The sequence below is a fragment of the Loxodonta africana genome, chromosome 12, assembly GCF_030014295.1.
Source record: "Loxodonta africana isolate mLoxAfr1 chromosome 12, mLoxAfr1.hap2, whole genome shotgun sequence".
Taxonomy (NCBI): domain Eukaryota; kingdom Metazoa; phylum Chordata; class Mammalia; order Proboscidea; family Elephantidae; genus Loxodonta; species Loxodonta africana.
In genome coordinates this window covers 55,116,065-55,130,537 of record NC_087353.1, presented here as the reverse complement: position 1 = coordinate 55,130,537, position 14,473 = coordinate 55,116,065, and the positions used below count along the sequence as shown (strand labels likewise).

The 14,473-nt window shown below is 48.1% G+C and overlaps 1 protein-coding gene across 4 annotated transcripts in view; it reads left to right on the top strand.

Annotated features, from left to right (window-relative positions):
- The window catches only part of HAGH (hydroxyacylglutathione hydrolase), a 33,165-nt gene extending 19,554 nt beyond the window's left edge, over positions 1–13,611 (top strand). For 3 of the 4 annotated variants that reach the window (XM_023557531.2, XM_003417778.4, XM_010597423.3), the window contains 6 exons: positions 655–772; positions 1,723–1,831; positions 3,308–3,411; positions 3,948–4,049; positions 13,060–13,139; positions 13,464–13,611. In XM_023557531.2, coding sequence (XP_023413299.1) covers positions 655–772; positions 1,723–1,831; positions 3,308–3,411; positions 3,948–4,049; positions 13,060–13,139; positions 13,464–13,563 — 613 coding nt within the window. In that variant the 3' untranslated portion in view covers positions 13,564–13,611. The remainder of the gene's footprint in view (positions 1–654; positions 773–1,722; positions 1,832–3,307; positions 3,412–3,947; positions 4,050–13,059; positions 13,140–13,463) is intronic. The other variant, XM_064295363.1, reaches the window with a different exon arrangement.
- The last annotated feature ends 862 nt before the right edge of the window (positions 13,612–14,473 follow it).

The following is a 14,473-nucleotide window of genomic DNA, read 5'->3' as shown; positions in this document are numbered from 1 at the left end:
CCCTAGGGCGTGGCTGCTGACCATGTCTGTGTGCACACGTGTAGAGAGGTGGGGTGAAGGAACTGCAATCCACCGTGGGGGAGCCTTCACCTGTCCTTGACTTGCAGCCTCATCTTCAGAGGTTCAGGATGGAGCCCCTTTCAAAATGCAGATCCAATCATTCGGCCCTTGGAAAGCTGGTAGCAGCCTGCGTGGACGGATGCCAACACACACCCCCACCCTGGCTGCCTGTTAGCTTGCCCAGGAGTTACTCCAGCCTGAGACAAGGCTCCCACACTGGGCTGCACCCAGACCATCACCCCAGGGTGTGGGCGGGAGGGAGGCCTTGGGAGTCTTCAGAGAGCCCAGGCCGTCCCAGTGTGCCCCAGAGCTTGGGAACCATGGGCTCAGGGACTCTCCAGGTGTTCAGACTTTTGTTCCTCTGCTCCAGAGCCTTCTGTAGCCACAGGGCAGGCACAGAAATGCCTACTGGGACATGGGGTGTCAGAACAAGTACCAGACGAGCAACCAGGCCTCTGTATTCAAAGACACGGGTTTCTACTTCTGAGAAATGTAGCTGGGAAAACAAAAGGCAGTTTTAGTCAGGTTTTCAAAGCAAGCAAGCAGCACCCTTTATGTCAGCAGGTAGCCCAGGTCTATTGTTTTGACTTTCAGGGACCATGCTGGTGGGAACGAGAAGCTGGTCAAGCTGGAGCCTGGCTTGAAGGTGTATGGGGGTGATGACCGCATTGAGGCTCTGACTAACAAGGTCACACACCTGTCTGTGCTGCAGGTGAGGGCGGAGCCACAGGAGGGCCCAAGAGCGGGGGGAGGTGGGGGCTGGAGGGACATGATGAAGGTACCCCTCTCCTTCCTGACACCTCACAGGTGCAGGGACCAGAGGGAAGGAGGACAGCTAACCTGAGGGTGGAGGGTCTCTCAGGGGCCTGCCTCACACCCTCATCTGGATAGTATTTGCTGCCAAAAGGTGTGACAACTAAACCAGTGTGATTGGATATGGAGAAAAAGTATATAGGAGAATTTTAAGGATACTGGGAAAGTTTCAGTGTGGGCTGTTTGAGATAGTTCCATCACGTCAGTGGTCCATTTCTTCGACACGGTCATGACGGCACCGTTATGTGGGCAGGTGGCCTTTTCTTGGGAGATGCAGCTGGCATGCTCAGTGCTCAGGGTGGCCTCCAGGGTGTCTGCAGCTGCCTTCCAAATGGCTCAGTAGAAAAGTGTGTGTGAGTGTGTTCGCAAGTGTGGACAGACGGTTACAGCTAGTGACTCCACGGTAGAGCACATGGACGTCATCTTACTGTTAGCTTTTTTTGTAGGTTTGAACATTTTTGAAATAAAGAGTTGGGGGTAGGCTGGGATGGAGAAGGTAAACAAAACCAACCACCACAAACCTAAGAAGGAATGAACCTGCCTTTCTTGTCTGATGCCTAGTTTGGGTTTGACAATTTCAAGGGAGAGAGTAGAACGAGCCTCTTTGTTCTGCCACCACGGCCACCCCATTGTGTTCTAGAGTGGTCCCTCTGCCAAGTGCAGACCCCAGGGTCAGTTGCCATAGTGACCAGAGCATAGGTTCTGCCAGAAATGAGCAGAGGCTGTAGCAGGTCCCTTTGGGAGCGGGAGTGTATGGCACTGGACGTGGCACTGGGGGTGGGCACTGCTGCCTGTGTGTGACCCTGGAGGAGGCCCCAGGTGACTGGAGCACTGCTCACATTCTTTCAGGTGGGGTCTCTCAGTGTCAAATGCCTGTCGACACCATGCCACACTTCTGGACACATCTGTTACTTTGTAAGTAAGCCTGGCAGCTCGGAGCCTCCTGCTGTGTTCACAGGTGAGTGGAGAGGTGTGCCTGTTGGGTCGGGTGTGCTCTGCAAAGCTTATCTCAGATGTCTTTGGAAACCTGGGCAGAGAAGCCAAGCTTTACCTGCCAGGCAGACTGCACAGGGTGTCTGTTTTCTCTTCTCAAATTCCTGTGTGAGGAGGGCCAGCCCTCACGGGGGAGCCTGGGCCTCCAGGCAGCCCCATGGCAGCAGGGGGAGATGATAAGGGTAAGGAGGAGGGTGGTCCAGTGGCCAGTGCTGTGCCATGGGACCTGCAGTGCTGAGAGGTGGGTGATGGGTGGCCCGAACACCCCAGCGATGCTTTTCACCGACGAGGACTGTGGCAGACAGCTTCAGTAGGTGGGAGATGTTGGGGTCTGGGACCTAAGGTGGCAGCATGGGGCAGGGAGGGCAGGTGAGGAGGGCTGGATGAGGTGCCCACCGTGTAGGGCATGCTGAGGCCAGAGAACCGAGCATCCAGGTCAGTGAGCAGAGGGAGGAGAGGGACCTGGGAGAGGCCCCCTGCGAGGTGAGGGAAGGCCAGTGGATGGGAAGAGGAGAATGGAGGGAGGCTGAACGCTGGGGGAGGAGCAGGGCGGACCATGGGTACCTGCCACGTGATCCTCTGGTGAGGGGAGTGCAAGGCCAGTCCTGGGCTGCCTGTCACTGGAGGTCAGGGCTCTTTGGGGAAGGCTCGTTTGCCGGCTTTCCCACCCCCCAGGCTCTGAGGGGCACCCATGGACGTGCCATGTGGTCCATGTGGACCCAGCAGGGCCCTGGCACCTGAGTCCCACTCACACGTGATGCTGTGCTATGCCCATGTGTTCTCTATGGCAGCACATGGGTCAGTGAGGGCGGAGGCCCACTCCCTGGGGCAGGAGTGGACATCCTGGTGGACAAGGTGTTGGGAGAGGCCCCTGAGAAGGGAACTCTGAGTGAGACCCGGATGAGGGGTCTCCGGGAAGGAGCTTGAGGTTGGGGGGTGTGAGGGATCCCTGGGGTGCAGCGGTGAGATGAGGCTCTTGGCTTTTACAGGACAGCCCTGGCTGGAAGGGGCTACTGGCTGGTGGGCAGGGAGGAGCCATGGGCTTGTGAGGGTTTTGGGGATACGGCCCATGGGGCTCGGGAGGAGTTGGGTGACTAGTGGTGTTTTTGCAGCTGTTTGAGGGCTGCTGGTGCCCATCATTGTGGCTTCAGGGTCTGGGGTAGGGGTGGGAACCCCATGTCCTGGTCAGAGAGGCCTGTCGGGTCTGCAGAACCTGTGAGCAGCAGGGGGCTGGGGTCGGCTCTCTGGCCGTCTGCCACGTGCCTCTTGCCCACTAGCAAGGTGCAAGTGAGGTGGAGGCTGTGGGCTCACCCTGGGGGGCAGCACCCTTAGCCCAGCCCCTTGAATGGCCCAGCCGCTCGAATGGCCCAGGTGGAGTGTCCTGGGGGGTGGGAGGCCAGGTCCCCATCCATTGCCTCCCTGGCTGTCCTTTGCTTTCCAGGCGACACTCTGTTTGTGGCTGGCTGCGGGAAGTTCTACGAAGGAACTGCGGATGAGATGTACAAGGCCCTGATCAAGGTCCTGGGTCAGCTCCCCCCGGACACGGTGTGTGGCTTTCCCATCCACCCTCGTCATGGCACCTAGTACTGGTGTCTGGCCGGTGAGGCTGAGCACACTGGCCCAGGGCTGCTGCGGGGAGTCAGGGGAGGCAGGAGCTTGGGGTGGCAGATGCCCGCCCCCATGCAGCAGCAGGCCTCAGCACTGCCTGGCTCCCCTCTGTGTCCTTCCCCAGCTGTGACGCTCTTGGACAGGCAGTGGCAGCCCCGATTCCAGGCCCCTGCCCACTTCAGGAGGCCTGTGGAGGATGGGCACTGAGGGGGCTGTGCCCTCCCCTTTGTGTGGGGAAGAGCAAGAACAGAGGGGAGAGCGGTGTTAGTTCAATGGACTTTTTATTGGCGTTAAACGTGCATGCAGGTGAGTGTCCGTGTCCTCAGGGTCAGTGTCTCCAAAACCTGTGACTTCTCACGAGTGAGCATGGGAGCATCCAGAGCAAGAGCATCCAGTGTCAGGAGCCCCTCCCAGCCCCTCCAGAAGTCCTGCAAGGCAGAGGACCTGATGTGCTTGGCTTTTTCCTTTTTCAGAAAGTGTACTGTGGTCACGAATACACCATCAACAACCTCAAGTTTGCCCGCTACGTGGAGCCACACAACACCGCCATTCAGGATAAACTGGCCTGGGCCAAGGTGAGTGAATCGTGGCTTGTGTCTTGGAGTACTGGGAAGTGATGCTCCTGAGGAGCCCCTTGCATGGCAGCAGGGAGAGTCAGGGGTTGCCGGCACGGAGTGGGCAGAAGCCGTGTGCTCCAAGCTGGTGGAGGTCTGGGGCAAGGGGGTCTCCTGGTGGTCAGGGCAGTGTGCAGCCCCCAACATAACTGCATGAGCCTTCCCCCAGGCCTTGTTAGATCAGTTCTGAGAATCTGCATTTCCAGCAGGGGCCCAGGTGAATTGGAGCTGCAGGTCCCAGCCCCACACGTTTCCCACAGTGTGAGCGCCTGCTGAGTTGGGTGAAGACAGGTGGCCGGGCGAGGATGGCCTGGGGCAGGTGCGAAGGGAGTCTCCTGGACTCTAGGGGTCCATTTAGCCCTTAGTCTTGGCGAAGTCCAGTTTCTTTTTTCTTTTGTGCTTTTTGTGCCCCAGCTAAGAAACCTTTGCATACTTCTAGGTCAGAAGGACTTTCTCCTAGAGAGCCTATAGTTTTAGCTTTTATGTTTAGGTTTGTGTATGGTGTGAGGTAAGGGTAATTGTTCTTAGTTGCTGTGAGTGGATTCTGTAGCGGGTCCCTGTTTTGCTATTGATACCCAGCTGTTCCAGCACCATTTATTGAAAAGACTTATCTTTTCCTCACTGAATTACTTGGTCTTTGTTGGAAAGACTATCCCATTGATCTGTTTGTCTTATCCTTGCACCAATTTATCAGATTGCAGCTGTTTGTAAAAATCTCAGTTTCTTCATCTTTGGTATTTGTGGCTGGTAAATTTGAATAATGGTCATATTTACTGGTCTTCCTCGTAGTAGTGAGTGTTAACCCAGCACTGACTGTGTTGTATTTCAGAATGATCCTTAGTCATGGTGTAAAGCCCTTCTTACTTATTGCTAGACTCTATTTTTGTGTCTGTGTTCATGAGGGATTCTGGTCTGTAGTTTTATTACTTCGTAATGTCTTTGGCTTTAATATCAGGGTAAAGCTAGCCTTATAAAATGAGTTGGAAAGTGTTTCCTCATATTTTCTGAAAGAATTTTTATATAATTGTTAATTCTTTCTTAAATGTTTGTTAGAATTCACCAGTGAAGCCATCTGGGCCTAGAAATCTTTTTGTGGAAAGATTTTCAATTATGAATTCAGTGACTTTAATTTGTATAGAGTTATTACATTCTTGAATCAGTTTTGGTATTTTGTGTTTTCAAGGAATGTATCCGTTCCATCTAGGTTTTCAAATGTATTGGCATAGAGTTTTCATAATATCCTTCTTTTGATATCAATTTTGTTGAGTTTAATTTACACATAATAAACTGCATCACTTTAAGTTGAACAAGTCAATGAGTTTCGACAGATGGACATCCCAGTGCCATGACCACAATTATGATGGAGTCCCTGGTGGCACAAAGTGTTAAGTGCTTGACTACTAGTCCAAAGGTTGGCAGTTCAAACCCACCCAGAGATGCCTTGGAAGACAGGCCTGGAGATCTGCTTCTGAAATGTCACAGCCTTGAAAACCCTATGGAGCAGTTCTACTCTGTCACATGAGGTCACTGTGAGTTGGAATTGACTCAACTAACAAAACAACAATTAAGATGTAGAACATTTCCGTTACCCCCAAAAGTTTTTTCATGCCTCATTTCCCTCTGCCCCTGGATCCAGACACCCACTATCTATTCTGTCACTAGAGGTTAGTTTGCATTTTCTAGAATTTTATAGAAATGGAACTATACAGCATGCACTCTTTTTTTCAGTTGGCATAATAATCTGAGATTCAGCCATGTTGCTGCACATGTCAGTAGTTCACCCATTTTTACTGCTGAGTAGTATCCCATTGTGTGGATGGACCACATCTGTTTATCTGTTGGCCTGTAGACAGACATTAGTGTTGTCCTGGTTATTGGCTGTTGTGAGTAAAGCTGCTGGAACACTGGGTACATGCCTTTGTGTAGCGGCTTTGCTTTCTCCTGCCTTAGCACCTAGGAGTGGATTCGCTGGGTTATAGATGTAGCTTTGACTTCTGAAGAAGCTGCCAAATGGTCTTCCAAAGTGACCGTATTATTGCCTGTTCCCACAGCAAAGCGTGAGAGTCCCTGGTTCCACAGCCTTGTCAACACTTGGTGTTGTTGGTCTTTCTAATTTCAGTCACTTTCATGGTGTGTAGTGGTATTTTGTTGTGGTTTTAATTTGCATTTTTGTAATGCCTAATGATGTTAGTCATCTGTTTCTGTGTTTATTGGCTGTTTTGTTAAGCGTTTGCTCTAATATTTTGCCCATTTAAATAAAAAATTGGGTTATTATTGCATAACAAGAGGATGGAAACATGATTTGTTTCCTCCCCTCTGAGTGGAGGAGTGAGAGTCCTGGAGGGAGTGCGAGGGGATGAGATAGCTGCGCTGAGATTGTGGCCACAGCAGGGAGAGAGCAGAGACCAAGGTGAGCCTTTCTCCTGACGCCCACCAACCCCTTCGGCAGCTTTCAGCGTGGAGGGATTCGTCCTCCCTGGTGGCCTGCACAGAGGTCGAGTGGGACGGGGCCCAGGTCTGAGGATCCTGGGGACGGCTGGGATGCGGCCCTGGTCTGAGGCCCTGGGGGTCGGAGCCTGGAGTGGGAGCAGCTGTTGTCTAAAGAACTCCCAGCCCATAATCCGGACATTCTCCCCATGAGTTTCTGCAGGAAGTGACCTTGGCCGGATGGTGGTCTGTGTCCTCTTTCTCCTCTGCCTGGTCAGACTGCTGGTCAGGAGGAGTGAGACTGCTGAGTGGAGGTGACAAGGCACCCTCGAGGAAGTTCGATGACCTTGCCATGCACAGCCCGGGGCCTGGACACCTGTGGCGAGAGCTCACTGCCCCCTGCAGCCTGATGCTCCCCTTCCACTGTGGTGCTCGTGGCCCCCACACCGTCTTGGGGACAAGGCTGCACCATGCTTTTCTTTCCTGTGTTTGAGATTTTACTAGTTGCTACTTTTGTAATGTGAAAACAAACTGCATATGAATGAAAAAGCTCCAAGAGAGCAGAGGCAGGAGGGCCTGAAGGTGGTGGCTCTACTTTCACAACAGGACTGCTCTGCTCCTTCTGCACCAGGCACAGAGTGCCTGGCTGAGCTCTGGCCATAAATCAGGCCAGCTTGGCTCTGAATGGACTCAACTCCTCACGGGGCCTTCTCCGGGGACAGTGTTTTCAGACCTTTTTTTTTTTTTTCCCTTTCAATTTATTTACTTTTCCTTTTTTTAAATTTCTGTTGTGGTTTAAGTGAAAGTTTACAAGACAGTCTCTCATACAAAAATTTATATGCACCTTGCTATATATACTCCTAGTTGCTGTCCCCCTAATGAGACAGCACAATCCTTCTCTCCACCCTCTATTTCTGTGTCCGTTCAGCCAGCTTCTGTCCCCCTCTCCCTTCTCATCTTCCCTCCAAACAGGAGTTGCCCACATAGTCTCATGTGTCTCCTTGAGCCAAGAAGCTCACTCCTCACCAGTATCATTTTCCATCCTATACTCCAGTCCAGTCCCCCTCTGAAGAGTTGGCTTTGGGAATGGTTCCTGGCCTGGGCTAACAGAAGGTCTGGGGACCATGATCTCTGGGGTCCTTCTAATCTCAGTCAGACCATTAAGTCTGGTCTTATTTACGAGAATTTGAGATCTACATCCCACTGTTGCCCTGCTCCCTTAGGGGTTCTCTGTTGTGTTCCCTGTCAGGGCAGTCATCAGTTGTAGCCAGGCACCATCCAGTTCTTCTCGTCTCAGGCTGATGTAGTCTCTGGTTTATGTGGCCCTTTCTGTCTCTTGGGGGTCATAATTACCTTGTGTCTTTGGTGTTCTTCATTCTCCTTTGCTCCAGGTGGGCTGAGACCCATTGATGCATCTTAGATGGCCGCTTGCTAGTGTTTAAGACCCTAGATGCCACTCTCCAAAGTGGGAGGCAGAATATTTTCTTAATAGGTATTATGCCAATTGATGTAGATATCCCCTGAAACCGTGGTGCCCAAACCGCCTCCCCTACTATGCTGGCCTTTGAAGCATTCGGTTTATTCAGGAAACTTCTTTGCTTATGGTTTCATCCAGTTGTGCTGACCTCTCCTGTATTGTGTGTTGTCTTTCCCTTCACCTAAAATAGTTCTTGTCTACTGTCTAATTAGTGAATACCCCTCTTCCTTCCTCCCTCCCCACTGTCGTAACCATCAAAGAATATTTTCTTCTCTGAACTGTTTCTTGAGGTCTTATAATAGTGGTCTCACGCAGTATCTGTCCTTTTGCAACTAATTTCGCTCAGCATAATGCCTTCCAGGTTCCTCCATGTTATGAAAGGTTTCATGGATTCATCATTGTTCCTTATCAATGCGTAGTATTCCACTGTGTGAATATACCATAATTTATCCATTCATCTGTCGATGGGCACCTTGGTTGCTTCCATGTTTTTGCTGTTGTAAACAGTGCTGCAGTGAACATGGGTGTGCATATATCTGTTCAAGTGAAGGCTCTTATTTCTCTAGAATATATTCCAAGGAGTGGGATTGCTGGATTGTATGGTATTTCTAGCTTTTGAAGGAAGCACCAAATCAATTTCCAAAGTGGTTGTACCATTTTACATTCCCACCAGCAGTGTGTAAGTGTTCCAGTCTCTCCACAGCCTCTCCAACATTTATTATTTTGTGTTTTTTGGATTAATGCCAGCCTCGTTGGAGTGAGATGGAATCTCATTGTAGTTTTGATTTGCATTTCTCTGATGGCTAATGATCATGAGCATTTCCTCATGTATCTGTTAGCGACCTGAATGTCTTCTTTAGTGAAGTGCCTGTTCATATCCTTTGCGTATTTTTTAATTGGTTATTTGTCTTTTTGTAGTTGAGTTTTTTCAATATCGTGCAGATTTTAGAGATCAGACACTGATCGGAAATGGTCATAGCTAAAAACTTTTTCTCAGTCTGTAGGTAATCTTTTTACTCTTTTGGCGAACTCTTTGGATGAGCATAGGTGTTTGATTTTTAGGTTATCTGGTTTCTCCGATGGCATTTGTGTATTGTTAGTAATGTTTTGTATACTGTTTATGCCATGTATGAGGGCTCCTAGCATCATTGTCCCCATTTTTTCTTCCATGATCTTTATCATTTTAGATTTTATATTCAGGTCTTTGATCCATTTTGAGTTACTTTTTGTGCATGGTGTGAGGTATGGGTCTTGTTTCATTTTTTTTGCTAATGGATATTCAGTTATGCCAGCACCATTTGTTAAAAAGACTGTCTTTTCCCTATTTAACTGACATTGGGCCTTTGTCAAATATCAGCTGCTCATATATGGATGGATTTGTCTGGATTCTCAATTCTGTTCCATTGGTCTATGTATCTGTTGTACCAGTAGCAGGCTGTTTTGACTACTGTGGCAGTATAACAGGTTCTAAAATCAGGTAGTGTGAGGCCTCCCACTATGTTCTTCTTTTTCAGTAATGCTTTAATTATCCGGGTCCTCTTTCCCTTCCATATGAAGTTGGTGATTTGTTTCTCCATCTCATTAAAAAATGTCGTTGGAATTTGGATCGGAATTGCATTGTATCCATAGATGGTTTTTGGTAGAATAGACATTTTTACAGTGTTAACTCTTCCTATCCATGATATGATACGTTTTCAATTTAATGTAGGTCCCTTTTGGTTTCTTCTAGTAGTATCTTGTAGCACCTTTGGTAAGATTTATTCCTAAGTATTTTATCTTCTTGAAGGCTACTGTAAATGGTATTGATTTGGTCGTCTCCTCTTAGATGTTTTTTTTGTTGGTGTAGAGGAATCCAACTGATTTTTTATGTTTATCTTGTATCCTGCTATTGCGGAGCTGTCTATCTCACTTTTCAATGTCATTAGAGTTTGTTTTATGTATCTTGCAGCCCTGTCATTGGGTGCCTCAATATTTAATATGGTTATATCCTCCTGGTATATTGTCCCTTTAATCATTATACAGTGTCCTTCTTTATGCTTTGTGGAGGATTTCACTTTAAAGCCTATTTTCTCATTAATTAATATTGCTACTCCTGCTCTTTTTTGATTGTTGTTTGCTTGATATATTTTTTTCCATCCTTTGAGTTTTAGTTTGTTTGTGTCTCTAAGACTAAGGTATGTCTCTTGTAGGCAGCGTATAGACGGATCATGTTGTTTTTATCCATTCTGCCACTCTGTATCTCTTTATTGGTGCATTTAGTCCATTTACAGTCAGCGTAATTATGGATAGGTATGAGTTTAGTGCTGTTGTTTTGATGTCTTTTTGTGTGTGTTGTTGACAGTTTCTTTTTCCCACTTAATTCTTTGTACTGAGTAGTTTATATATTGTGTTTTCCTCTTATTTGTTGTTGTTGATTTTTTTTCTGCTGAGTCTTTTTTTCTTGTTATTTATTTTAATGAGTAGAATTGTTAGTCTCCTTTATATTTACCCATATTTTTCTCAGTTTAAAACTAACTTTTATTTCTCTATAAGATCTATGACTGCATTTCTTAGTCTCTCTTTGTTGTCTTAATGTTGTTTTCCTTTACACAATGACATCGCTGTTTCCCTGTTTTGAGTGTTTTTTTAATCTCGATTTATTTTTGTGACTTCCCTATCTGGGTTGACATCTGGTTGCTCTGTCCTGTGTTCTAGTCTTGGGTTGATATCTGATACTGATTTTCTAACCGGAAAACTCCCTTTAGTATGTCTTGTAGTTCTGGTTTGCTTTTTACGAATTCCCTAAACTTCTGATTATCTGGAAATGTCCTCATTTTGCCTTCATATTTGAGAGACAGTTTTGCTGGATGTATGATTCTTGGGTGGCGATTTTTTTCCTTCAATGCTTTGTGTAAGTCATCCCATTGCCTTCTTGTGCATGGTTTCTGCCGAGTAGTCTGAGCTTATTTTTATTGACTCTCCTTTCTAGGTGACTTTTTGCTTATCCCTAGCTGCTCTTAAAATTCTCTCTTTATCTTTGGTTTTGGCAAGTTTGATTATGTCTTGGTGACTTTATTTTGAGATCTACCTTATGTGGAGTTCGATGAGCATCTTGGATAGATATCTTTTCATCTTTCACGATATCAGGAAAGTTTTCTGCCAACAAATCTTCAACAATTCTCTATGTATTATCTGTTGTCCCCCCCGTTCTGGTACTCCAGTCACTCGTAGGTTATTTCTCTTGATTGAGTCTCACGTGATTCTTAGGGTTTCTTCATTTTTTTTAATTATTTTATCTGATTTTTCTTTGAATATATTGGTGCCAAGGGTTTTATCTTCACTCTCACTAATTCTGCCATCCACTTCGTCAGTTCTGCTCCTCTGACTTTCTATTGAGTTGTCTAATTCTGTAATTTTATTGTTAATCTTCTGAATTTCTGATTGCCATCTCTCTATGGATTTTTGCACCTTACTAAATTTTTCATTATGTTCTTGAATAACCTTTTTAATTTCTCCAACTGCTTTATCTGTTTGTTCCTTGGCTCGCTCTGTGTTTTGCCTGATTTCCTTCCTGATCTCGTTCCTGATGTCTTGAGTTCTGTATATTAATCTTTTGTATTCTGCATCTGGTAACTCCAGGAGGGCACCTTCATCAGAAAGATTCTGTCATTCTTTGTTTTGAGAGCTTGTTGAAGCGATCATGGTCTGCTCCTTTATGTGATTTGATATTGACTGTTGTCTCCAAGCCATCTATAAGTTATTAGTTTATTTTACATTTGCTTACTGTGTCCTAGCTTCTTGCTTTGTTTTGTTTTGATATGCACGAATAGGCTGCTTGAGTGAGCTAGCTTGATTATTTTCACCTTTGCAGCTCTAACATCCTGTCACCAGATGGCTAGAGCTGTTACCAGGTATATGAGCCTAAGAGTCCATTCGCTTTTCTTGTATGGATTCAGGTAGTTGGTCATCAAGTGTGTGGTGCAGGTTCTGTCCTACAGTCTTAGAGGGGCAGGGGTGATTGGTGTAGGTACAGGTGTCTGATTGCAGCATGGGGTCATGCTCTGAACAAGGCTGGGGGATGACAGCCATCCCCCAAGTGTCTGTCAGGAAAGGGGTTCCCTGTTCCCTAGAGTGCACAGGTAGGTGGGTTCTGCAGCCAGACCATGGGCACCCAATGCTTTTGGTTGTAAGGACTGGGAGGTACCACTTATCCTTGGACCCCTGTTGCGGGTGGTTGGGTGATGTGGGTGGAGCCATCAGACCTTAGGCCCCTGATGTGGGTAGGTGGGGACCCTGTTTAATAAGCCAAGTGGTGTCAAACATCAAACACCCACCTACTTCTTCAGTGCACAGCTGAAACAGTTGTAGTCTGCCAACAAGGGCCCAATCTCCTGAAATGGGACCACACAGGTCCATGCAGCGGTGAAAAGTATTCAAGGTCCATGGACCATTTTTGCCTAGACAGGAGCCGCTTCTGTCCTGAGCTCCCCAGCTTAGTGGAGCTGGCAGATTATCTTTTCCCTAAATTGTGAATTTATTCCTTTTCTAAGGCTGGGAGAATGGCTCAGGATGCACATCAGGGCCTATCTCAGGCCCAGGGAAACAGATAGGCACTGAAACCGGCTTGGGGGCTGGGGGCATGGTAAAATAAATGCAAGTACTTAAGTTTTTGCCATGAGCACTTTTCTTCTCTGGTTCCGGATGTGTGAGTAGGCCGTGTGGTTCGCTGTCTCTCTCTGAGGAAACTGCATCCGGAACGCTACCCAGCCCGGCAGCGGTCGCTTCAGGAAATAGTCCCTGAGGGTTCCCAGCTACTCAGGTCCAGCAACTCCTCTCCGCTTCTGAACCGTCGCTCCCTCCTCCCTGCTGCTCAGTCCATTTTCTGACTTTACCTTTGATGTTCAGGGCTCCTAGCTTGTCATACATACAGTCGTTTCACTTGTTTTTTCAGGTCTTTGTTGTAAGAGAGATCACTGGAAGTACCTGACTACTCCGCCATCTTGGCCCCGCCTCTGTTTTTAGATCTTTATGAAGTATTCTGAGACGTCACCTTTAAGGGTCTGTCCTAGAGCCACATGTCTTTTGCAGGAGAAGTACAGGATTGGGGAGCCCACGGTGCCGTCCACCATCGCCGAGGAGTTCACCTACAACCCCTTCATGCGAGTGAGGTGAGGCTGGTGGTCCCACACGTCCCCTTGATGTGCAGCGTTGGCCCTGGCCTCACCCTGCAGACTCCAGACTATGCAGGGGCTGTCACGTGTAGTCAGGGATATGGATGGTTTTATCCAAGAGTGAGGGGGGGTGTTTTCTTGGTGCCTTGGCAAGTATATGGGGTACTTTTTGACTGGAGCCCCAGAACCCCAGGCAGTAGAAGTGTTTTTTTTAGGCTGGTAGTAGCCCTTGCTGGCAGCAGTGCCATTTTTCAGAACATCCCTGCACCCTAGGCTCTTCTGCCTTGCATGCGGCCTGTAGCACAGCCTCGTCTCTGGCAGGGAGAAGAGTGTGCAGGAGCACGCCAGCGAGACGGACCCCGTGACCACCATGAGGGCCATCCGCAAAGAGAAGGACCAGTTCAAGGTGCCGCGGGACTGACTGGGCGCCCACCGCCATCAGGGGCATTTGGGTATTGAGGTGTTCTAGGTAATTTCTTGGCTGCCAGTAGTGCAGAAGTTCCCTCGTGTTTAATTTTGAATTAATTCAAGCCCGCTGCTTGTGTTATCAAATGTTCTGAAGCCTATTTATAAGAGAAGTTTAAGGAGTATTTATTCCTGTAATCCCACCTGTGGGCATTGCCCTTTGTCTCCTTTGCTCTGTGCGGGTCATAGTGTCCCTAGCGTTCTGACCAGTGGTAGGGCTGCTAGGTCATGGGGAGGGGACAAACAGGGCATGTCCAGAGAAGCAGCTAAACCAAGTGGCACCCACCAGCGTGTGATAACGCTGTAGCGCACCATCTTTGCCAGCACTTGGTATCGAATGCATGAGGTTTTGCTGATTGGGGGTGTGAGTGGTGTTTGACGGAGCTTTTAATAAGCATTTACGTGGTTACTTGGGAGGCTGGGACCTGCTTCCCATGCTGACTGGCATTTGCATGTCCTGTCACCACCTTCTGCCAGGCTGTCTCTTATCTTACTACTCTGCAGGCGTCCTTTATCCATCCCACTTCATGGTCTGCGGTATTTACACACTATATTCTTTGTATGTTCTTTGGTGATGCCTGTCGTTGCCCCATTGGTGGCTGGCGCCCCGTGATGTCTTGGTGAACAGAAGTTTTTAATTGGGTGGTGGAGTCGATGTCTTTTTTCCCTGATGGAAATGCTGTGTCTAGTTGGGAACACATCCACATCAGGTTTACAGTTCACCTGAAGATGGCTTGTATGCTGGGTGTCTGTCTGCTTTTGTCTTTCCCACAGGGGAGAAATGTCCAGTCATCCCTGCCTTAGCTCCTAAGCCGTCTGCATTGCCCTCTTGTGGTGGATTAGCCTCCGTGCAGCGCTGGCCTGAC